This window comes from Natrix helvetica (genome assembly GCF_964273705.1).
Source record: "Natrix helvetica genome assembly, chromosome: 1".
In the NCBI taxonomy this organism is placed as follows: domain Eukaryota; kingdom Metazoa; phylum Chordata; class Lepidosauria; order Squamata; family Natricidae; genus Natrix; species Natrix helvetica.
In genome coordinates, this window is record NC_138548.1 from 2,257,032 (window position 1) to 2,281,486 (window position 24,455).

General features: G+C 48.4%; 1 protein-coding gene across 1 annotated transcript; it reads right to left on the reverse strand.

The window, feature by feature from the left end:
• Nucleotides 1–1,083: 1,083 nt before the first annotated feature.
• On the reverse strand, nt 1,084–22,490 carry LOC309385942 (radial spoke head protein 3 homolog B-like). Its single transcript, XM_081940778.1, has 9 exons — nt 22,215–22,490; nt 20,695–20,782; nt 18,466–18,607; nt 16,896–17,041; nt 14,926–15,129; nt 12,521–12,683; nt 10,362–10,448; nt 7,382–7,697; nt 1,084–2,049 (listed from the first exon to the last, which is right to left on the reverse strand). The coding sequence occupies exons 1-8, from the start codon at nt 22,346–22,348 to the stop codon at nt 7,387–7,389; spliced, it is 1,275 nt and encodes a 424-aa protein (XP_081796904.1). The 5' UTR covers nt 22,349–22,490; the 3' UTR covers nt 1,084–2,049; nt 7,382–7,386.
• Nucleotides 22,491–24,455: the final 1,965 nt, after the last annotated feature.

Below are 24,455 nucleotides of genomic sequence, written 5' to 3' on the forward strand. Positions count from 1 at the left end.
TATAATAATAAAAATGATGTATGTGCCCACGTATATTATACGGCACAGAGAATCGACACAGTCTCGTTCGGATGTACACACGTACATGGCGTGAAAAACGAATCTTGCGGGTTTACCAGACGGATGGAACAAAGTTGATACGGAATCTGCTAATCCTGCTAAAAATTCCTCGGAATCTCCTCCCACAGGGGACTGACTGAAACGCCGTAAAGTGGTTGCGAGGGGCAGGGGTGGGTTCCTAGTTCTTTTACTGCCGGTTCACTCAGGGATGCCATGGGAAGGCCATCAGTCAGGACAGAGGTGGAAGGGATCTTGGAGGTCTTCTAGTCCAACCCCCTGCTCAAGCAGGAGACTATATACCCTATATACCATTTCAGACACATAGCTGTCCAGTCTCTTTTTTAAAAAAAAAAACCAGTGATGGAATACTGACAACTTCTGGTGGCAAACTGTTCCACTGCTTAATTGTACTTAGGAAGTTTCATCTTAAATTCCAGGTTGCCTCTCTCCTTGATTAATTTCCATCTATTGTTTCTTGTTTTGCCTCCTGCTGCTTTGGAGAATAATTTGACCCCTTCTTCTTTGTGGCAGCCCCTCAAATGCTGGAAGGCTGATACCATGTCCCTCCTAGTCCTTTTTCTCTAGATTGGCCAAACCCAAATCCTGCAGCCATTCTTCATAAGTTTTAGTCTCCAGGCGTTTAATCAATACTTCAATATTTGTTCCAATATTTGAGGTGCTGCCACAGAGAGGAGGGGGCCAGGCTATTTTCCAAAGCACCCGAAGGAACAATGGATGCAAACTCAACAAGGAGAGAGTCAATCTAGAAATAAGGAAAACTTTCCTGACAGGGAGAACCATCAACCCATGGAAGAGAAGTTGCCTTCGGAGGTTGTGGGAGCTTCATCCCTGGGGGCTTTCAAGAAGACACTGGATTGCCATCTGTGGGAAATGATGTAGGGTCTCCTGCTTGGACGGGAGGGTTAGACTAGATGACCTACAAGGTCCCTCCCCAGAGGGAGTTAATCTGTACTTGTATGAGACCCAAAAGCAGAGTATTGAAAGCAAACATCACTCTAGTCATTTGGTTTATCTCTTCAGTGATTTTTTATATAAAAGAAAACAGAAGATACAGAAAATATCTTGCCAGGGTCCGGCGTAAAATACAATGCAACTCAGCAAATTCAGTATTAACCTAACATTTGTACAAGGGCTATTAATTATAGGTGGATGTGCATACACACTCCCCCCCCCATCACTCCTCGAAGATAAACAGAAACAAGATGAACTATAATTCACTATCTAAGAATACAACCAGTAACGACAGCCAAATCTTCTTCCAACCCAGCGTAAAGGATCTTTGGTAAAGAGAAATAGGAAACGTTGAAAATGAAATTGCTTAAACGTCGTTCACCTCTTCCTCCTCCTCCTCCGTGATTAAAAGTTTTGCAAGAGCAAAAGAATAGTTCAAAATGCAGGATTCCTCTCTGCTGAAATCACAAAAAACAGTTCAGACGTAGGACAGAAAACGACATTTGCAAATGACATTTTCTTAACGTGTTTTTTCTTTAAAATCTTTTCCCCATCCCGGGTCAACTCTGGCAAAACGAAAAGAACTTTTTAAACTATGGTTAACTCTTTGCAACAACAACAACCAATGGAACCTGGCTGAATATTAAATCCTTCTCTAAATCCTGTTAAAATGGAAAAAGCCCATTTTCCAGGGTTTTCCAAAGTGACTTAAAATAACCAAATAAGGGCCATTGGGTTTTTATCCAGGACCACAATGTTTTCAATTTGTGATTAAGCATTTAATACAATAAAGACAAACATAGAGTTAAAAGAGAACTGTTAAAGAGAACGGTGGAAAGGAAGCTTCCTTTGACTGGGGTTAATAAGCACATAGACATTTTTTTTCCGGGGAGGTGGAAAAAAAATCTCTACAGCTTTCCACGTGTTGCTCTGTCCACCGTAGTAAAATAAATTGGATAATTTGCCAATTTTCACAGGCTTGTTTAGCCGCTCTCGTCTTCTTCCTGAAACCATTTCCTGAAAAGACATAGGAAAAATAAATGATTATTAACAGCACGTTGGATGCCTCTTTTAAGACCAGGGTGAGAAACCTGACAAGGGACCAGGGTTGCCGATTCACCCACCAACTCACCAAGGAATCTAAATTCCCTTTTCCGTACAGGAAGTCCTCGACCTACGACCACAAAATTGATATTGCTAAGTGAGAAATTGGTGGAGAGAGAGCTTTGCCCCGTTTTACGACCTTTCTCGCCGCAGTTGTTAACCGAATCACTGCAGTTGTTAAGTCAGTAACACAGTTGTTAAGTGAATCTGGCTTCCGCAATGACTTTGCTTGTTAGAAGGTCGCCAAAGGGGATCGCGTGACCCCCGCCAGGACGCTGTGACCGTCATAAATGCGAGTCAGTGGTCAAAGAGTCCACATTTGGATCGCGTGACCATGGATGGGGGTGCAGCAGCAACGGTCGTAAGGTTGAAAACCAATCATAAGCCCCGCTTTGTTTTCAGTGCCGTCGTAACTTTGGTCACTAAATGAACTGTTTGTCAACTCCTAACTTTGAAATAGTGGCAACATTTGTGACACAGACTGAGGGGAGGGAAGGAAGAGGGGTGAAGTTCAGCTATAACTCAGACGAAGCTTAGATACGACTGCGAAAAAGCCTTGCCTAACGGTGCTCCTAATAAATGAATAGTTTTGCATTGAAACTTGGCTTGATACTCAAGAATCAATTAGGGCATTTTTAGGAAACCTGACAGACAGTCAGATCTAAGCTTTGTTTTGAGTTATAGCTGAACTTTACCCCTGTTCCTCCCCTCCCCTCAGTCTGAGTCATAAATCACATTCCCTGATGAGGTATCCCCCCCCCCCCAAGCCTGCTGCAGTCATCTGAGATGCGACTCCAGCCGAAAGTATGTGTGAAATGCCCCTCCCCCCCACTTCTCTCACTATGGCAATGTTAGGAGTTGATACTGTTGTAAGTTGAGGACTACCCGTAGTAGAGAATAGTTGTAACTTCAGGGGGTTGAATTGGGAGTCCTTGGTGTTCTCTCATCTTGGTCCGGACGTCTCATGACCCAACTAGGTGACATCATCAATGCAGGATGATGTTCAACTTCAATTTCAGTTTATTACAATCATAGGCCAGAGAAAAAACAAAAGCACCCTGTGAATATCCAATTAAAAATTCTAGAACAATAAATAAGAGATAAAATCTATGTTAAAATCCAGTCCGTCAATCAGACACGGGCCTAAATTATACTAAAACGGTGACATTTCGCTCTCACAGAGAGGGACTCCTCCGGGTGCCGTCCACCAGGCAGTGTCAGAGGGCGGCGCCCAGGAATAGGGCCTTCTCTGTGATGGGCCCAGCCCTCTGGAATGACCTCCCCCCAGACATCAGGATAACGACCGATCTCCGCTCCTTCCACAAGAAACTCAAGACCCACCTGTTCCAACTAGCCGGCCTGGCTTAACTAGAACCTTCTAACCTCCCTGGCAATTTTAATATTTTAATATTTTAATTGTAAATTTTGGGGTTTTTAACTGTTTTAATTGTTTTAATTTATTGTTATTTATTTGAACATAGTGGCTTCCATTTATTGATGTCACCTCCTCCATGCCACACTTGTATTTTGATTTAATTGTACGTCGCCCCGAGTCCCTTTGCGGAGAGGGGGCGACTGATAAATCGAAACAAACAAATAAATAAATAAATAAATAAACATGCCATAAGTGGTGAGGCCCCGTAGTTAATTTGATACTAAAATGCGAAGGAATAAGCAGTGCAAAGGGTTTGCCACATACGGTGGATTAGGCCCCGAGAATGGCATTCAGCCGGTTCGAGCAGTTCACTCGAACCGGTAGCAGTGGAAATCGTGGGACGGGAGCCCCTCCCCCCCTGCTCTATGCCGTCCTATTTAGGCAGGCTTTCGAGCCAAAGCACATGCATGGAAGTGAATACCACCTCTGATTAAACCAGGGGGTGGGCTGTTACCGGCATAACTGCCGGTTCGGCGCGCAAAAAATGTTACTCTGAGCAGGTGTGCAGTGGCACCTAAAAAGCTCTGCAAATTCACACATTAGAAAAGGGAAGAAAAATATATTTTTTTGCAATGAAGACTGTTCTGCGCATGGGCACAACTGAAGATCCAGATGGCGGCACCGCCGATAGAAGCGGCTCGGGGGCATGGCAGGCCAAGTTACTCCCTACTCAGCCGAACCGGTCCGAACTGATAGAGACCCCCCCTTTGGATTAAACCCATCGTTTCCGACGGATGCCCAGTTGCTGATGCACAGGTTCTAGCCATGCCCAGTCCCTGCAACTGTTCTTTATATGTTTTAGCCTCCAGTCCCCTCATCCTCTCGGTTGCTCTTCTCTGCACTCTTTCTAGGGCCGTGATGGCCACAAGTGGCACGCGGAGCCATTTGTTAGGGCACGCGAGGCGCTGTCCTGTCAGCTGAGGTCACCTTTTTAAAAGCTATTTTTCGCCTTCCCCAGGCTCCAGAGGCTTTATAGGAGCCTGGGGAGGGCGAAAAGAGCCTCCCCCCCGCCCCCCGGGAGGCCTCAGGGACCGTCCCTGAAGCCTTCGGAACGCTTAAAACCACCCTCTGAGCAAACCGGAAGTGACTTCCGGGTTGCTCGGAGGGTGGTTTTAAGCGCTCCGAAGGCTTCAGGGACCATCCCAGGGCCTCTGGGGGGTCGGGGGAGGCTCTTTTCGCCCTCCCCAGGCTCCTACAAAGCCCCTGGAGCCTGGGGAGGGCAAAAAAAGCATGTAAAAATGGGGGGGTCACGCGCTGTGCGCGCATGCGCACTGAGGGGGTCGCGCGTTGCATTATGGGTGTGGCACGCCCGCACTCGACCCCCCTGCGCTCCCCCCACTTGTGGCACACGAGCCAAAAAAGGTTCGCCATCACTGTTCTAGGGTCTTCCCCGCTCAGATCTGGGGGGGGGAGGGGGCTTTGGGCTGATTGGCAACCACTGAAGGCCTCACACACATTCTCCAACGAAGACGCATGGGAGAGACACCCCCACCCAGCCTTGCCAAGGGCGCCAGGTTGGGCAAGTGTAGGAGGACTTCACAGCACCTGCCCCATCAGTGCTTAGAGAGGTCCTTCCACAAAGCGGAAGATCCGTGTTTGGTTTCCCAGGGCTGCTAGTGACCTCTAGTGGCCGTGACAGATATCGTCATCTCTTTTTCCAAAGCTGTCAGCCTGTAACAGGATAACAGAGTTGGAAGGGACCTTGGAGGTCTTCTAGTCCAGCCCCCTGCTCTAGCAGGAGACCTTATACTATTTCAGAGAAGTGGACAGTCTCTTTTTAAAAACCTGGAGCATCCACAACTTCTTGTGGCAAGCTGTTCCACGGATTCATCGTCTTCACTGCTAGGAAATTTCTCCTCAGTTCTAAGTTGCTTCTCTCCTTGATTAGTTTCCAGCCATTGCTTCTTGTTCTACCCTCAGGTGCCTTGGAGAATAGTTTGACTCCCTCTTCTTTGTGGCAACCCCTGAGATATTGGAAGACTGCTATCCTGTCTCCCCTAGTCCTTCTTTCTCTTAAGCTAAACATACCCAGTTCCTGCAACCGTTCTTCATATGTTTTAGTCTCCAGTCCCCTAATCCTCTTTGTTGCTCTTCTCTGCACTCTTTCTAGAGTCTCCACATCTTTTCTACATCACGGTGACCGAAACTGGATGCAGTATTCCGAGTGTGGTTGTACTGGAGTGAAAAGGGAGCACCATTTGCTAGGAGTCTAGGAAACCAGGAATATGGAATCAGAGGTGGTATCCAGCAGGTTCTGACCAGTTCTGGAGAACCAGTAGCGGAAATTTTGAGTAGTTCAGAGAACTAGCAAATGCCACCTCTGGTTGGCCCTGCCCCCACCTATTCTCTGCCTCCGGAGTCTCACCTGATCGGGAGGAAATGGGGATTTTACAGTATACTTCCCCTACCACGCCCACCAAGCCACGCCCACAGACCAGGTAGTAAAAAAATTTGAATCCCACCACTGTATGCTATGGGGCGGAATGCGGGTGAGGGGACCTTCTGTACCTAGCCAACAAAATTTGGGAAACCCCCGTCCAATTGTTTGTTCTCCCCAAGGCGACGGCATGCAAGAAGAAGAGATTGGATAGCCATTTGTCCAGAGTGGGGAATGGTCTCCTACTTGTGCTAGAAGATGGATCTTGACAGACTTGAACCCTGGGCCCTGTCTAACAACATGAAATTCAATGTGGAGAAAAGTCAAGTCTTGCACTTAGGCAGGAAAAGCCAAAATTAAACATATTGAGTGGGGGAAACCAGGCTTCATAGCAGAAACCGTCAGAGGGATCTCGGAGACTTAGGTAACAACCAGCTAAATAGAAGCCAACTTCAGTGGCAGCCAAAAAAGCCAATGCAATCCTAAAATGTATTAACTGAGGGATACAATCAAGATCAAGGGAGATACTAATACCACTCTGTAAAGCCTTAGTAAGGCCACACTTGGAATAATTGCATCCAGTTTTGGTCACCACACTACAAAAAAGAGGTTGAGACTCTAGAAAGAGGGCAGAGAAGAGCAACCAGGATGATGAGGGGACTGGAGCAGGGATGGCTTTCTTCCAGCATCACTGCTGCTTTAGGGTGCACATGATTTTGCGCGCGTGCACAGTTGCCTATAAATAGATCTGCACGTGCGCAGAACATTAAAAATGTCAAAAATACATGCTGCGGCGACCGGGGAAGCGGTTGGGGTGTGTGTGGCGAGCATGCCGTTTGGAGATCCAGTCGCTATTTCCACCAAACTGGTAAGAACCCACTTCTGGGCTGGAGGCTAAAACATATAAAGAGCCGTTGCAGGAACTGGGAATGTCTAGTTAAATGAAAAGGGTTACGGGGGAGACGATAGCACTCTTCCAGTATTTGAGGGAGGGGCTGCCACAGAGAGGAGGAGGGGCTCAAGCTATTTTCCAAAGAACCCGAAGGCCAGACAAGGAGCAATGGATGGAAACTGACCAAGGAGAGAGATTCAACCTGGAATTACGGAGGGATTTCCTGACCGTGAGAACCATCAACCCGTGGAACGGAAGTTGCCTTCGGAAGTTGTGGGAGCTTCATCCCTGGAGGCTTTCAAGAGGAGACTGGACTGCCCTCAGTCAGGAATGGCGTAGGGTCTCCTGCTTGGGCGGGGGGTTGGACTAGATGACCTCCAAAATCCCTTCCAACATTGTTAATCTGTTAAGATCTCCAAAGTCCCTTCTGTTATTTTGATAGGAAGTGGTTCACCTTAAAACCGTAGATCCGTGGAGGCCTTTATGACACTGCCCCCCCCCCCCCCCATCCCTGGGGCCCGCTTGTATTTCTCAGGCTCACCAGATTCACTGGGGCTCGGACTCCACATTCTCCGGCTGCTTGGCTTGGCCTTGAGCATCTTCTGGTTGTCTTGGGACCTGCAGCTGCTCTGAGGTCCTGGCTTGGCCAGGACCCTCCGCCTGACTCCCCCGAGCCGCTGCCTGGCCTGAGTCTTCCGGCTGGTGGGGAAGCCCCAGCGGCCCTGAGGGCACGGCTTGCAGGAAGGCAGCAGCCAGGGGCTCCTCCTCTTCCTGGTCCTCGGGAGCCTCGGGCGGTTCGGGCCAAGTCCCGTCTTCGAAGGCCTGCAGCCTCATTTCCATCACGTTGCGAATTAAGCCTAGAGGAAGGAGAAGGGATAGCCATGGCCTTTGCACTTATATACCACTGCACCGTGCTTTCCAGCCCTCTCTAAGCCATTTGCAGAGTCAGCCTCTGGCCCCCAACAAGGTGGGTCCTCATTTTACCCACCTTGCAAGGACGGAAGGCTGAGTCAACCTTGGGCCGGTCAGGATCGAACTGCTGGCAGTGAGAAGAGTCAGCCTGCAATGTTGCATTCCTTCCTTCCTTCCTTCCTTCCTTCCTTCCTTCCTTCCTTCCTTCCTTCCTTCCTTCCTTCCTTCCTCCCTCCCTCCCTCCCTCCCTCCCTTCCCTCCATCTCTCCCTTCACACAGACTTATATACCTCTTCCCAGTGCTTCACACCAATCTCTAAGCGGTTTACAGAGTCAGCCTCTTGCCCTCAAAAATCTGGCTCCTCATTTGACCAACCTCGGAAGGACGGAAGGTTGAGTCAATCTTGAGTCAGACAGGATTGAACTCCTGGCAGCAAGCAGAATTAGCCTGCAATGCTGCCTGCCTGCCTTCCTCCCTTCCTTTTGTCATTCCTCCCTCCCTCCCTTCCGAAACACTAGCACTACACTTATATACCGCTTCACGGTGCTCTTGAAGTGGTTTGCAAGGTCAGCCTCTTGCCCCCATCAAGCTGTGTCCTCCTTTTACTGACCTCAGAAGGACGGTAGGCTGAGTCAACCTTGAACCGGTTAGGCTCAAACTGCTGGCAAGGGAGCAGAATTAGCCTGCAATACTGCATTCTGACCACTGCGCCACCACGGCTCTTAGAATCAATGAATAAGTCAAGAGATAAACAAGAAGGCAAAGGCTTTGGGGACGACCGTAGCCCACAACAACATCCCCCCCCTCGTCTCCTAAGGCAGCCACTGTACCGTGGAACAAGAGGGGGCTCCCCCCATCCCAGAACTCTAGAAGGGTCTGGCGGGAGCAGTGATCCTGGACTGGAAACCATGACCGCTTGTGCATGCAGGGTGTTCTAACAGAGGCTTCCCAAGAGCATGAAGCAAACTCCTGGTCCCGACAAAAACTCCTTTTATTAACTGACTGTGAATTCTGCTCCTTCCCATCCAGCAAAGTCTTTCGAGGGAGGATTTACAGTCACAGACCTTATCCGGTTTGGAGAACTGCCAGGACGATCTCTGCAGAATTTAAGCAAGGAGTCTCCGAGAGTCACAAACCAATGAAGCGAACTGATTGTCTCCTGCAAACTCCACTCCCCATTCGCTCCTCTTTTATTTCCTCTGGGAGGGGCCATTCATCGTCCACCTGTGGCCTTACTCCCAAGTTGAGCCCTGTTCTTTAGCTGCTCCCTTTGTCTGGCAACTGTGCGCATGCGCACACTGGGAACAGGCTCCAGCTGGGCTAGAAGACATCCAAGATTCCTTCCAACTCTACTATTGTATTGTATTGTTCTTCTGCCTCACTGATGTCTGACTCCGAAGGCAGCACGAAACTCCCAGATGGACCCAGGCCCCCCTCTGCCTCCCACACAGAGCCCTCCTCAGAGCCTTCCCCAGACTCCCAGGACTGGCCCATCTTCCTCCCCAACTTCACCGCTGTCTGAATCTGCTACTCACTCCGCTGGCGGGCCACAACATAGGCAGTCCTTGACTTACGACCACAATGGAGGCCAAACTTTCTGTTGCTAAGTGAGTTTTGTCCTATTTTATGACCTTCCTTGCCATGGTTGTTAAGCAAATCACTGCCATTGATAAGTGAGCAACCCGGTTGTTAAGCGAATCCGGCGTCCCCATGGACTTTGCTTATCCAAAGGCTGCCAAAGGGGATCACGGGGACCCCGGGGCATTGCAACCGTCACAAACGCGAGTCAGTTGCCAAACGTCTGATTATGAATCACATGTGACCATGGGGGAAACGGTCATAAGTCATTATTTCCAGGGTGGTTGTAACTTCAAATGTCCCCTAAATGAATGGCAGTAAGTCAAGATAGTTGACACTACCTGTAAAGGCGAAGGTTCCCCTCGCACATATGTGCCAGTCGTTCCCACCTCTAGGGGGCGGTGCTCACCTCCGTTTCAAAGCCCAAGAGCCAGCACTGTCCGAAGACGCCTCCGTGGTCATGTGGCCGGCATGACTCAACGCCGAAGGCGCACAGAACGCTGTTCCCTTCCCACCAAGGTGGTTCCTATTTTTCTCCTTGCATTTTTTAGGTGCTTTCGAAACTACTAGGTTGGCAGGAGCTGGGACAAGTCACGGGAGCTCACTCCGTTATGTGGCTCCAGGGATTCGAACTGCCAACCTTTCTGACGACGCTGTTCCCTTCCCACCAAAATTGTGGTTCCTATTTTTCTGCTTGCATTTTTTATCTGCGAATTTCGAACTGCTAAGCTGGGACAAGCAACGGCAGCTCACTGCATTACGCGGCGCTAGGGATTCAAACTGTTGAACTGCCAATCTTTCTGATTGACAAGCTCAGTGTTTTAGCCACTGAGCCACCACATCCCTTATATACTACCTGTATCGCGATTTAATTGCGTTAGTTCAGCCTTCAACCTAAGAGATTCTCCTTCCAAGAGACCCCTGCCCAGCCCTACTCGGTATTCACAAGGTGACTGCTGAGTGGGGAGGAGAGGGTCAGTTAAGGGGGAGGGCCCTTGTTTCCTTTGGACAACGTGGGATCGGGGACTTACTATCAGCAATGATTCGGCCGAGGGCCCTTTTCTCCAGCAAGACTTCCATCTTGTCCATGATCCACGGGATGAAGCCTGTCTCGATGTCTGGGGAGTAAAAGAGAAGGTGTCACCATTGCAAGGTCTCCATTTGCCAAGGGATGGAGCACAAGGCCCATTGTCCCTGGCCACTATGGTTTAAGAAAACACCGGGAGCCACAAAGGCCCTAACCGGAAGCCCCCCTGCAGCCATCTTTTCCTTTGGGTCTGTGGCCTGCCTCACTTTCTATTATTCCACTAGGCATTTTCTATGGAGGGGAAATGGGAGGGGGGGATTGTATGGAGTTAGATGCGATGTAGCCATAACAACATTCTTTCTAGAAAGCCAAGGTCATTCTTTGTCTCTGCACTTCTGCACCTGACCAGAACTGGATGGATGGAAGCTGCCAGCGTGGCAGTGGGGAATTGGACCATGGGGTGGACTTGTGTTTTAGGGGGCAAGATCTTGAACTTTCAACTGGGGGTGGGGGAACCCCAGAAGCTTTCGGATCTGGGTTTTCCCAGATGTGCCAACAAGGCTCTCTTCATCAATTGGAACTTTGAGGAATCCTTTGCCTCGGACTCTGATTTAATTCTGGATGCTATTTGGAACCCTGACACCAATGACCGGAAGTCCAGTTCCCCCACCATAGAGTCTCCTCTTAGCGCGACGTCCTTTTTCCTCTACCTGTCGCAAATGAAAGCCCTGGCAATTGTGGAGCCAACCGGAAAACCTGCCCGTTGCCATAGAGTCTTCTCTTGGTACATTCTGCTTTTCCCCACCCCACCACCGGAAGCTCCTCTCAAAATTATGGCACCAACCGGTGACAGGGAGCTGCAGCAGAAGGATGAAAGACCTATAGAGAGCTATTCAGGCCACCAAGGAGCTCAACCCTGGGTCAAAACCCATCACCAGTAGCTGAGATGATGTCATCCATGCTATGATGTAATTTCTATAGTGATGTCATGAATCATGTGACATCTATCCCCTTCCCATTCACCAATTGCCACAAAAGGACAAAGGAGTCTACAGAATAACATCTGCATTTCCTGTGTGGGATGAGGAAAGCATATCTTTCTCTTTCAGTCCTACCCACAGAGCGACAATCGAGAACATTTTAAGAAACTGCATCCCTGTAGCACCTCAGATAGAAAGTCCCTACAGAGAGTGGTGAGGACAGTGGAGAAGTTTATAGGAAGCTCGTTTCCCATTATTCAGGATGCTGCTTATAAGTGCTAAGAACTCAAATAAGGGCTTAAGAACTCAAAGCATTGTTAGAGACCCCACAAATTTTTTTATCCCCCCGCCCTGTAGACACTTAGTGCAAGCCTTTTTAAAAAAAAAAAAAAAAACTTATAGGAATTGGGATGAACCAAATGTACATGTGATGGTGTTGACTACCATCTTTAAAGCGCTCCATGGCACAGGACCTAGTTACCTGCGGGATCGCATCCTGCCCCATACATCCCTGCGACCAATTCGCTGTCACAGAGAGGGACTCCTCCGGGTGCCGTCCACTAAGCAGTGTCAGAGGGCGGCGCCCAGGAGTAGGGCCTTCTCTGTGATGGGCCCAGCCCTCTGGAATGACCTCCCCCCCGACATTAGGACAACTACCGATCTCCGCTCCTTCCGCAAGAAACTCAAGACCCACCTGTTCCGACTAGCCGGCCTGGTTTAAATTAGAACTATATTCTCTAATCCCCCTGGCAATTTTAAATGATAAATTTTAAATCTTAGGGTATTTTAATTGTTTTAATTTTATTGTGACTGCTTTTAACTTTATGGCTATTTTATTTATGAATTGTAAAAATGTTTTATGTATATTCCTCCTCCGTGTCATATGCTTGTATATCTAATTGTACGCCGCCCCGGGTCCCTTCGTGGAGAGGGAACGACTTATAAATCGAATAAATAAATAAAATAAATAAATGTGGACAAATGAGAAAACGTTGAATTCTGCAACAGGAAAAGGTTGAAACTGACTGGCCCCTCTGCCTCTGCTAGCCATTGAGGATTAAATCAGGATATCAAAACACAAAAGACCTCAAATGGGGTCTTTTCCGATTCTACCATCAGGCTGGTAATTCCCAACACCGAACAGGAAAACCCATTCGCCCTCCCCCACACACTCCCTCAGCACCTCTTTCCACCGGATCGTAGAAGTATCCGCTGTCCCGCAAGCTGCCAAAAACGGATGGGATGAGATCAGAGAGGTAGCGTTGGGCAAAAGCTCGAGCGGCGATCTTCTCTGCCGTTTCTTTCTCCTTCTGAAGGATATCCAACTGCTGCTTTTTACGGCGTTCCTGCGGAGGAAGGGAGATGGATGGTGCAGCTGGGGCTCCTTTGGGGTGTGTCCTTTCCTGTCCAGAGTCAACTGATCCTTGGCCCTCGTCTTTGTGACAATCCCAGAAGTGTTCTTCCCTGTTTTCATGTTTAATGTTTCTCCTCTGTAATTCCCAGACCTCCAAAGAGGGGAAGTGGGGGGCATTCAAAGCCCCTTCCCAAGACATCACCTGGTTGGCTTCCTATCCATGTTTGGCCTGCACAGCGGAAGCACCTGGCATACCAGGTGTCAACTCTCTGTGTTGTCATGGGGACAGAATGAATGGAAGTGCATTCCACATATTGTCGGCCGGAGTCAGATCTCAGATTACAGTAGCTGGTTTGAGATGGGTGTATCTATTGGGTAATGTGATTTATGACACAGACTGAGAGGAGGAAAGGAAAAGGGGTAAAGTTCAGAAGCAGATAAACAGAGCAAAGATTTGGCTGCAAACAAATCTTCCCTAATGAAGCCATCAATAAATCACTGGATTTTGTATTGAAACATTGGCTCAATTATTATGAATCAGTTATGGCATTGTTAGGAAACTTAACACCAGGTGTCAACCCTGGAGCTAGCCTGACTGAGGAGGCCATCTTAGAGGCTTCAGTGTTGCCACCCTGGAGCTGGGAGACAGGGAGGGTGTGTGTGAAATGGAGATAGTTTGGGTTTGTAGCCAAAACAAAATAGTTTCCCCTGAGAACCAAGGTCATTCCCACAGGTGGTCGGAGAGAGGAGGAGCGAAGTTACCAGGCAACTGGACGACACCATGATTGGACCACGCGACTGGTTGTTTGGGGAAGGGAGAAAACTTTTAACTTTTAATGTGGTGAAAACCGCGGGAACTTTCAGAGTTGGTTTTCACCAGGACTGTGCCAATATGATATATCCAATAAAACTGTTCTTTGGGGAAGCTTCGTCAAAGTTCTGTTTGCTATGGGTGTATTAGTTGGAACCTTGACACCAGGGGCAATGTTGTCTGGATTGTGATCCAATCTGGAGCAATGTTTCTCAAAGTTGGTAACTTTTGGAAGGCTGGACATCAACTCTAAGAATTCTGGGAGTTGAAGTCCAGCCATCTAAAAGTTGAGAAACACAAAACTGCAGTAACCCAGGGACATTTGTGTTTTGAGGAAGTGTTGAGAGTGTTGAGAGGGCCAAATCTCTTGGTCCCAACCTGGCACCCTCAGCAAGTCTTGAGGGGTGTCTCTCCCTCCATGCCTCTTGGTTGGGGAAGGGTGTGTTAGGCCTTCAGTGGTTGCCAAGCAACCCAAAGGGCCTGAAAGATGCTGCAGAGGTCGCCATTGTCTCAGGTAGCGTCTGTAAGCGATGCCTTCCCTCGGCACCAGAACTGGAAGAAGGAGGAGGAGAGAGAAAGAGAGAAGGAGAAGAAGAGAAAAAGGGGAGGAGGGAGAGAAGTAAAAGAAGCAGAGGCAGAGGAAGGGAGGGGAGGAGAAGTAGGAAGAGAAGAGGAGAAGCAGGAGAATCAGAAAGAAGCAGAGGAATAGGAAGGGAAAGGAGGAGGAGGAGAAGCAGAAACAGAAGAAGAAGAGGAGGAGGAAGAAGAAGAGGAAGAGAAGCAGGAGAAGCAGAAAGAAGCAGAAGCACAGGAAGAGGAAGAGGGAGGAGGAGAAGGAGGACGTGAAGAAGAAGAAGAGGAGAGGAGAAAAAGAAGAGAAGCAGAAGAAGCAGAGGAAGAGGAAGGAGGAGGAGAAGAGGAGGAGGAGGAGGAGGAGGAGGAGGAGAAAAAGAGAAGCAGAAAAAAATCAGAGGAAGAGGAAGGAGAAGGCAAAGAAGGAGGAGGAGGAGGGGGAGAAGCAGAAACGGAAACAGAAGAAGGAGAGGAAGAGAAGCAGAAAGAAGCAAAAGCAGAGGAAGAGGAAGAAGGAGAAGAGGAAGGAGGAGAAGGAAGCGGCGAAGAAGAAGAAGAAGAAGAGGAGGAGGAGAAAAAGAGAAGCAGAAAGAAGCAGAGGCAAAGGAAGAGGAGGAGAAGAAGAAGAAGAAACAGTGCAACCATGATAAATATGAATCAGTTTCCAATCTCCTGAATTTCGATCAGGAACCACAAGCGTGCGGCAACGGCCATAAATGTGGAAAACTGTCGTAAGTCACTTTTTCCAGTACCGTTGTAACTTTGAACCCCCACCAAATGAACTGACTTGCCTGTAAAAAAAAACCAATCTGCTTCCTTCCCCTCCCCTCCGCCCTGTCCTTGGGTGTACCTTTTCTTCTCGGTGTCTCCTCTCCTGCTCTTCAAGGCGCTGGACCTCAGCGAGTTCCGCCGCCCGCATTTCAAGGAAGGCGTACTGATGTGCCCGTAGATTGGCCAGTTCCTCTTCTTCCATCACCTCCAGCAGAGCCTGCTCGATCGTTTTGCCCACCAAGACCTCCAGCATGGGCCGGACTTCGAGATCAAAATCAAAAAGCTGAAAACAGACCCCAAGTGGGAAACATTTGATTCGATGGAAGAGAAGAAGACTTCTGGGGGATCGTTCTCTGCAAATCTCTTTCCCCAAAACTTCCTGTGAACATTTTGAGAGGTTACCCTCCCACATATGTGCTAGTCGTTCCCGACTCTAGGGGGCGGTGCTCATCTCCGTTTCAAAGCCGAAGAGCCAGCGCTGTCCAAAGACGTCTCCGTGGTCATGTGGCCGGCATGACTCAATGCCGAAGGCGCACAGAACGCTGTTCCCTTCTCCCCAAAGGTGGCTCCTATTTTTCTACTTGCATTTTTTAGGTGCTTTCAAACTGCTAGGTTGGCAGAAGCTGGGACGAGTAACGGGAGCTCACTCCATTATGCAGTGCTAGGGATTTGAACTGTCGAACTGCTGACTCTTCTGATCGAGAAGCTCAGCGTCTTAGCCACTAAGCCACTGCGTCCCTTTCTTCCCCCCTTAGGCTGCCTGAAATCACAACGGAAAGCATCTTCCGTTTAATGGCCACAATTGAGTCCAGCATCTTGGTCGTTGAACAAAATGCAATCGTTAAGTGAGACACTTTGTGATTGCTTCACTCGACGACCGCAATCCTGGCTTTTCCAACTGCGGGCGTTAACCGACCGCATAGGTCTTTAAGTGGAACTCTGGGGAGAAGGTTCTGGGCCTACTTGCAAGGTGGGTGGGGAGAAGGTCTCCTCACCCCACCCCTCTCCCCATTCTGCAGGGGAGAAAGAATCTGAGAACAAGAGCCGTGGTGGCGCATGGTCAGAATGCAGTATTGCAGCCTAACTCTGCCCACCCCCAACAGTTCAATCTTGAAAATATATTTTGTTTTCTTTCTTTCTTTTTATCATTTTTGTTCAGCATTTTTAAACATTAAAATCACAATTACCCTTTTAAGGCTTTCCGCTATCGGTATTCTTTTTTCTAATTTCTACTTTTCCATTCTACGGCCTATTGTTTCATACATATACCTCCTCGTTTCACGATTATTATTCTTAGAATATATACAACATATATACAACATTTACATCTCTATTGATTTCTGAATACATACCATCTCCTTTTGCTATATTTTCTATACAATCATTATGCGTTAATTTTACATCTCTTTCCGAGCCAATTATACCACCTACCCCGTATCTTATAATACTCTGTTTTACTCTGATAATACTCTGCCCACCGCCAGCAGTTCGATCCGGAAAATATATTTCATGGACTTGGTTACGATTACCGGTGGGCAGAGAGAGACAGTTAAGAGGGAGAAAAGTAGAACTTAGGGATTTTGGCACGTGATGATCAGTTCCGGCTTTGCATCACTGCAGTACTCCCGACCTCTCCTAAAACTATATCTTTTCCAACGAATGGAACAGTGGTGGGTTCCAGATCCTTTTGCAATCAGTATGGTGCAACAGGGCCCGGCGTCCACCACATGAATGCGAGTAGCACGCGCATGTGTCCTTACCTCCTGCGACGCTACGTGATGCTCCAGCTACTAAGCGGAGCATTGCGCAGGCACCGTACGTTCCGTGCACGTGCGCAGAAGTGCCAAAGAGCTCAAATATAGGTAAGGAGGGCGGGCGGGCCCTCTGGAGCATCGTACTGGAACGGTACCCGGTGCTCCCAGCAGGCACTGGTATGCCCGTGCCGGGGTATACTGCCTGCAACCCACCACTGGAATGGAACTAAGAATAGTTTCTATTTAGAGGTTTTAAGTGGTGCCAGGTCGGACCGCAGTTTTCTGAAACCGGTACCTCTCCTTCCAATATCTGGGTGGCCACATCTCTGCCGGTCTTCGCGGGGATGAAGAGTGGGGTGGCCGGCCGGTCCAGGAAGGCGTCCGTCTGACACTCTACATCCACCTCGATGATGCGGTCCGTCAGCTCCTCCAGGTACAATTCTGAAATTGCAATTGGAGACCTCTTACGCCCGGTCCTTAACATTCCGTGAAAATGCTTTCCTGTTTAAGCCCTGCGAAGGAGGAGAGGTCAGCCTGTTCTCCAAAGCTCCAGAAGGCAGGAGAAGAAGCAATGGGTAGAAACTCATTAAGGAGAAGCTTCCTGACAGGGAGGGCAATTCACCAGTGGAACAGCTGGCCACCAGAAGTTGTGGGTGCTCCATTCCTGGAGGTTTTAAAGAAGAGATTGGACAGGCATTTGTCTGGAATGGTCCAGGGTCTCCTGCTTGAGCAGGGGGTTGGACTAGAAGGCCTCCAAGGTCCCTTCTTCCAACTGTTCCTGTTATTCGGTGACGCCGCTTTGGTGCCTCAGTGGAGGTTCATAGGAATGCAATTGACAGGATTGACTAGTGTGGGCCACAGCCTATGGCATCGCCCATGGGGTGCCCTGTGGAGGGGGAGCTGCATCACCCAGGCTCTGCTGGGGTGGGGTAGGAAGGAAGTGGAGTGAATGCCAAAAGGGAGAATGGCAAGAGGATGGCACGCACACACACACGCACGCACGCACACACACACACACACACACACACCTCTTCCCACTCTTCACAAGCAGGATAAAGGTGATTAGCAAGTGTTTTCTTTGCTGCCCGTCTCAAGGCTGAGAACAAGGAGCAATGAATGAATGAAAGAATGAATCAATCAATCAATGAATAAAAGAAAGAATGAATGAATGAATGAAGGAAGGAAGGAAGAAAGGAAGGAAGAAAGGAAGGAAAGAAGGAAGGAAGGAAGGAAGGAAGGAAGGAAGGAAGGAAGGAAGGAAGGAAGGAAGGAAGGAAGGAAAGGACAAACAAACAGAAAGAAGTGGATTTCAACTGCCAGAATTCTCCCATATCTTAAATTGGCTCAGGTTGAGAATAACTGAATGACAGAGTTGGAAGGGACCTTGGAGGTCTTCTAGTCCAACCCCCTGTTCAAGAAGGAGACCCTAGACCATTTCAGAGAAGTGGTGGTCCAGTCTCTTCTTAAAAACCTCCAGTGATGAAGAACTTCTGGTGGCAAGCTGTTCCACCGGTTAATTGTCCTCACTGTTAGGAAGTTTCTCCTTAATTCCAGGTTGCTTCTCTCCTTAATTAGTTTCCATCCATTGTTTCTTGCTCTGCCTTGTGATGCTTTGGAGAATAGCTTGACTCCCTCTTCTTTGGGGCTATCATGTCTCCCCTAGTCCTTCTTTCTCTTAAGCTAAACATACCCAGTTCCTGCAACTGTTCCTCATATGTTTTAGTCTCCAGACCCCTAATCCTCTTTCTTGCTCTTCTCTCCACTCTTTCTGATTTAAAGACAGATTCTGCCTGATCAGAAAAGATGCTTGATTCCCCCTCCCCCCCATGAGTTAGAGAATGGCATTTTGCTGAATTTTACTTTACCCGTCTGTACATCCACATGGCGCCTGCCCTCCAGAGGTTCTGGGGTTCTGGTGCGCAGCTGCTCCTTCGCTCTCTTCCTCGCCAGCATCTTCCGATGGGCTTCCCGCTGGCGTTGCAGCTCCAGCGGGTCAGGCTCACTGCTCTGGAATACCAAGCCACAAACCGTATTGTCAAGTTTCGGAGAGTTCCAAAGACGTTTCCTAAGCTGGAGATGCAATGCTGCGGCTCTGGGATAGCCTGGTGTCCCCCCACCCACAATTTAAAAGAATCTCTTAAGAGCGTCCACCCCAATTGCCCCCGTTCTGACCTGGGCTTCCCCAAAAAACTAGGAGACAGAGTCCTAATCCCGACAAAACCCCTTTCATTAAACGAATGTGAACCCCTCTCCTTCAGCCAAGGCCTGGCAAACAGTCTTTCAAAGGAGGATTTATGACCACGGACCTTACCTAGCTTGGAAAGCTGCCATGGAACTATTTTGCAAACGAGGTCCTGGGCAAGGAAAGACTCTGGGCACAGAGTCTCTGAGATTCACGGACAGATCTACACACTCCTGAAGTGAACGAATGAATGAATGGTTTCCTGCAAAAGCCCCCTCCCCTTTTGCTCCCCTTTTATGTTCTATGGGAGGGGTCAATCACTTTCCACCTGTGGTTTTACTCCCAAGTCCACCCTGATTTCTGAGTTGTTCTTCTGGCAACTATGCGCATTCGCACCCTGGGAACAGGCTCCAGCTGTTCCTCTGCCTCACTGCTGTCTGACTCCCAAGGCAGCTGATCACTGCCAGACGGCCTCGTCCCCCTCTCTGCCTCCGACGCAGAGCCCTCGTCCGAGCCTTCCCCAGACTCCAGGACTGGCCCATGCTCCTCCCCAACCTCCTCACTGACCGACTCTGCTGCCAGCTCTGCTGGCGGGCCACAACAGCGAAAAGTGGTCGTTCAGCAAGACACCTTGGGATTACTTCACTCGACAACCGCAATCCTAGGCTTTTCAAGTTGCAGTTGTTAACACAATTTCCTTGGGTGGATGGAAGGAGCCAGCTGGCTCCCAATGGTCAAAAAAGAACATAGAAAGGGCTAATGTGCATGGCCAGGAAGGGTTGGGCTAGATGCCCTCTAGGCCACTCTCCAACTGCTTTTAAGGATGACATATTCCCCACCCTCACAGCAAAATCTCTTCCCCAAACCCCTGTCCTGTAAAAAGAAGGCCAGGCTGAGGATCGATTTGAATTCGGATCTCTGTGTGCCACTCCAATCCCACCCCGCTACGCTGGGAGGACCCCTTAGTCGGAGGGCTGTGTCTCTTCCAGCTCTCTTCTCGTAGCCGCATTGGGGCCGAGGAGAGAAAAAACGTGTTCCAAATCTTTTTCTAAACTATCTTCTGAGCATACCTATTTTAAAACTGACCCCTCCCCACCAGAAGTGGTATTCAGCCAAACCAGTAGTGGAAATCGTGGGTGGGCCTGTCCACCCACCCCAGCTCAATGCTGTCCTAGTCGGGCTTCTTTTCATGCAGCGCACATGTGTGCAAGTCATGCGTGCGATCAAAGCACATGCGCAGAAGGTCAAATGCATACGTGGACCGGGAATGTGCGTATTGTGGCCCGCCAGTGGCCAGAAGATACAGACAGTGAGGAGGTTGGGGAGGAAGATGGGCCAGTCCTGGAGTCTGGGGAAGGCTCGGACGAGGGCTCTGCGTCGGAGGCAGAGAGGGGGCCAGAGCCGTCTGACAGTGATCAGCTGCCTCCGGAGTCTGACGTCAGTGAGGCAGAAGAACAGCTGGAGCCTGTTCCCAGTGTGCGAATGCGCATAGTTGCCAGACGAAGGGAGAGCTAAAGAACAGGGGTCCACTTGGGAGTAAGGCCACAGGTGGACAATGAATGGCCCCTCCCAGAGGAAATAAAAGAGGAGCGCCAGGGGAGTGGAGTTTGCAGGAGTCAATTTGTTCGCTTCATTGGTTCATGACTCTCCGAGACTCCTTGCCAAGTTTTGCAGATATCAGCCTGGCAGCTCTCCAAGCCAGATAAGTTCTGTGACTGTAAATCCTCCGTTTGAAAGACTTTGCTGGGTGTGAAGGAGCAGAATTCACAGTCAATGAATAAAAAGGTGTTTTTTGATTGTCAGAGCAGTGTGCATGCTCATATTTGCGAACCAGTAGGGAAATTAAGGGAATACCATCCCTGCTCCCCGCTCTCACAGAGTGAAAGAAAAGCTTTAGGGAATAAAGACCCACCCAAGGTAAGATGTGGAGGGCATAGGTGTTGCCACGGACCACTCTCCGCTCGTACATGAGATTGGCATAGCGAACTGGTTCCTCCTCCCTGAAATAAGGAAAATCAAAGAGAACGTCAACAAAGAGGTCAAAAAAGAAAGGCGTTTGGTGTCGGTTGGCAGCGAGCAGAAGCTGCCAAAGTCTAAAACCAGACATTGGCGAGAAGGCGTTTTGACCTCATAGGATGCCCGCTAGGAGAGGGCGAAATTGGGGCAAGGGGTAGTTGGACTTCAACTCCCAGAATTCCCCAGCCAGCACGCTGGCTGGGGAATTCTGGGAGTTGAAGTCCATCCATCTTCAAATCGTCGATGTTGACAAACGCTGATTTGTAGGGGTGAACAGAAAGCAGAAAAAGATCCTTGCCAATAAGGGTGACGTGAGAGCGGTCTTCTCATATTTGAAGGGCTGCCCCAAAGAAGAGGGGGCGAAGGTCAACCTATTCTCTGAAGGCAGGACAAGAAGCAACGGAGGGAAACCAATGAAGGAGAGAAGCAATCTGGAACTAAGGAGGAATTCCCTAACAGTGAGGACAAAGAATAGACTAGACTAGGATAGGATAGGATAAGATAGGGTAGGATAGAGTAGAACAGAATAGAATAGAGAATTAGGATAGAATAGAATATGATAAAACAGAATAGAATAGAGTAGAGTAGAATAGAGTAGAGTAGAGTAGAACAGAATAGGATAGAGAATTAGAATAGGATAGGATAGGATAGGGAATAGGATGGGGTGGGATGGGATAGGATGGAATAGGAATAGGAATAGGGGTGAAGAGAAGAGTTGGAAAGGGACCTTAGAGGTCTTCTAGTCCAACCCTCTGCTCAGGCAAGAAACCCTATATCATTTCTATTCAGTTGCCTCTTGAATAGAGTAGAATAGAATTTGAAATAATAATAATAGAGTATACAGAATAGAATAGAATAGAAAAAAATAGAATAAATGGCACCTTGTAGGTCATCTAGTCCAACCCCCCCCCCCATCTGAGCGTGGGACTCTACACCATTTAACAGATTAACAGAGTCGGAAGGGACCTTGTAGGTCATCTAGTCCAACCTCCCCCACAGTCAAGCAGGAAACCCTACACCATTTAACAAATTGACAGTCAGAAGGGACCTTGTAGGTCATCTAGTCCAACCCCACACATGCCCAAGCAGGAGACCCTACACCATTTAACAGATTAACAGAGTTGGAAGGGACCCTGTAGGTCATCTAGTCCAACCCCCACCCCCACCCTATGCCATTTCTGTCAAGAGCCAAGAAGAGGAGGCTCTCTGGATTTGGAGACCCCCCGTCTGGAGCTGAGTAGGGGAAGGGAGGAGAGAGAGCAAAGCAGGAGAATTTGGGTAGCAATGCCAAGGGGGCACCCCTTTACCCACAGAGGGGGGCAACACCCCACCCTCCTTGCCTGCCAGCCAAAAAGCCTTGGGGAAAAGCGGAGACCCTAACCCTCAGCTGCCCCTCGGCCCCTGGCTTCTACTCACAGCTCATTGGCCTCCAGGGTCGTCCGGTACCGCTGGCGGTTGGGCACAGCCCGAGGCTGGCTGCAGTATGAGTAGGTGCCTGTGGCCACCCCAGCTGCCTCCTCCCGGTTGACCAAGACCGAAGTGGATGCCATGCTGGCCACCAGCCGCCTCCTGGCTCAGACAGGCCTGGCTGGCTGGCTGGCTGGCAGGACAGGGCAACAATCCTCTTGACAACTGTTGCCCAGCGACCTGCCAGGTGCCTAAGCAACAGTTGCCAAGGTAAACTGAGCCCGGCGGCAGCAGCCCCTCCCATCCGTCACAGCAAACAGACAGGGGGAGCCAGGGCAAGCGGGCACCTGGGTGGCGAGGGGTGGAGGACGGTGAGGGCGGAAATGCCAAAGCAGGCACTCATGTTCTGCCAGGGGACGGATCTTTGTGGATTTGACTGGCAGCCCAACCGAAAGGAAGGAAGTGGGTTGGGTGTGTTATGGGCACCTGTTGAACAGGAGGCTGCAGGATTCTGCTCTGACGCACACACACACACACACCCCTCTGGCCTGTTGCATTTCCCCTCCAGGAAGAAGGGATTCTAGTCCTCAAGGAAGGGTGATCTCAAGAGGAATCTCAAGGTAGATAGATAGATAGATAGATAGATAGATAGATAGATAGATAGATAGATAGATAGATAGATAGATATAGAGATGTATAGAGATAGAGATAGATAGATATAGATAGATAGATGTATATAGATAGATAGATAGATAGATAGATAGATAGATAGATAGATAGATAGAGATAGAGAGTTAGATAGAGATAGCTAGATCTCAAGGTAGATAGATAGATGTATATAGATAGATAAAGATAGATAGATGGATGTTTAGATAGATAGATAGATAGATAGATAGATATAGAGATGTATAGAGATAGAGATAGATATAGATAGATAGATGTATATAGATAGATAGATAGATAGATAGATAGATAGAGATAGAGAGTTAGATAGAGATAGCTAGATCTCAAGGTAGATAGATAGATGTATATAGATAGATAAAGATAGATAGATGGATGTTTAGATAGATAGATAGATAGATAGGTAGGTAGATAGGTAGGTAGGTAGGTAGGTAGGTAGGTAGGTAGGTAGGTAGGTAGAGATAGATAGATATAGATGTATATATATATAGATGTATAGATAGATAGATAGATAGATAGATAGATAGATAGATAGATAGATGATATATAGATAGATAGATAGATAGATAGATAGATAGGTAGGTAGGTAGGTAGGTAGAGATAGATGTAGACAGACAGACAGACAGACAGACAGACAGACAGACAGGTAGGTAGATAGAGATAGATAGATAGCTATAGATGTATATAGATAGATAGATGTATAGATAGATGTATATAGATAGATAGATAGATAGATTGAGAGAGAGAGAGAGAGAGAGAGAGAGAGAGAGAGAGAGATAAAGCTATACATGTACAGATAGAAAGAGTATAATGGAGGCTTAATGATGTGGAAATGTTGATATTTGTGTTTAAAAAAAAGAAAAAAAGTTTAATAAAAACATTAAAAAAAGAGGAACTCGCGTCTTTTCCCCTGCCTATTTGTTCAAAATGGATGGAGATTTAACATCTATAGTTATATTACAGATATACAGTATGTCTCTCTCTCTCTGTGATCCTTGACTTAGAATACTTCACTTACTGACCACTGGAAGTTATAACGGCACTGAAAAAAGTGACTTAGGACCGTTTTTCACACTTAGCGACCATTGCGGCCTATTCGTGGTCATGTGATCCAAATTCGGATGCTTGACAGGTGACTCATATTTATGACGGCCACAGGGTCCCCGGGGGGAGGGGGTGTCCCGTAATCCCCCTCTTCTGACCTCCTGATGAGTAAAGGCCATGGAGGACGCTGGATTCACTTAATGGCCATGTGACTAATGTAAGGCCTGCAGTGATTCACTTAACAACGGTGGCAGAAGAAAAGCCGTAAAATGGGGCAAAAATAAATCGATTCATTTCTGCGCTGCCCATTTTCCATTACAAGGTGATTCTGGGCAGCTTACAAAGGATAGAAACAAGACAACTTCAACTGAACAGGGGGATTCAATTGAAGGGGGGGGGGCAGCTGTATTCCAATATTTGAGGGGCTGCCACAGAGAGGAAAGGGTCAAGCTATTTTCCAAAGCCCTCGAAGGCCAGACAAGGAAGAATGGATGGAAACTGACCAAGGAGAGATTCAACCTGGAA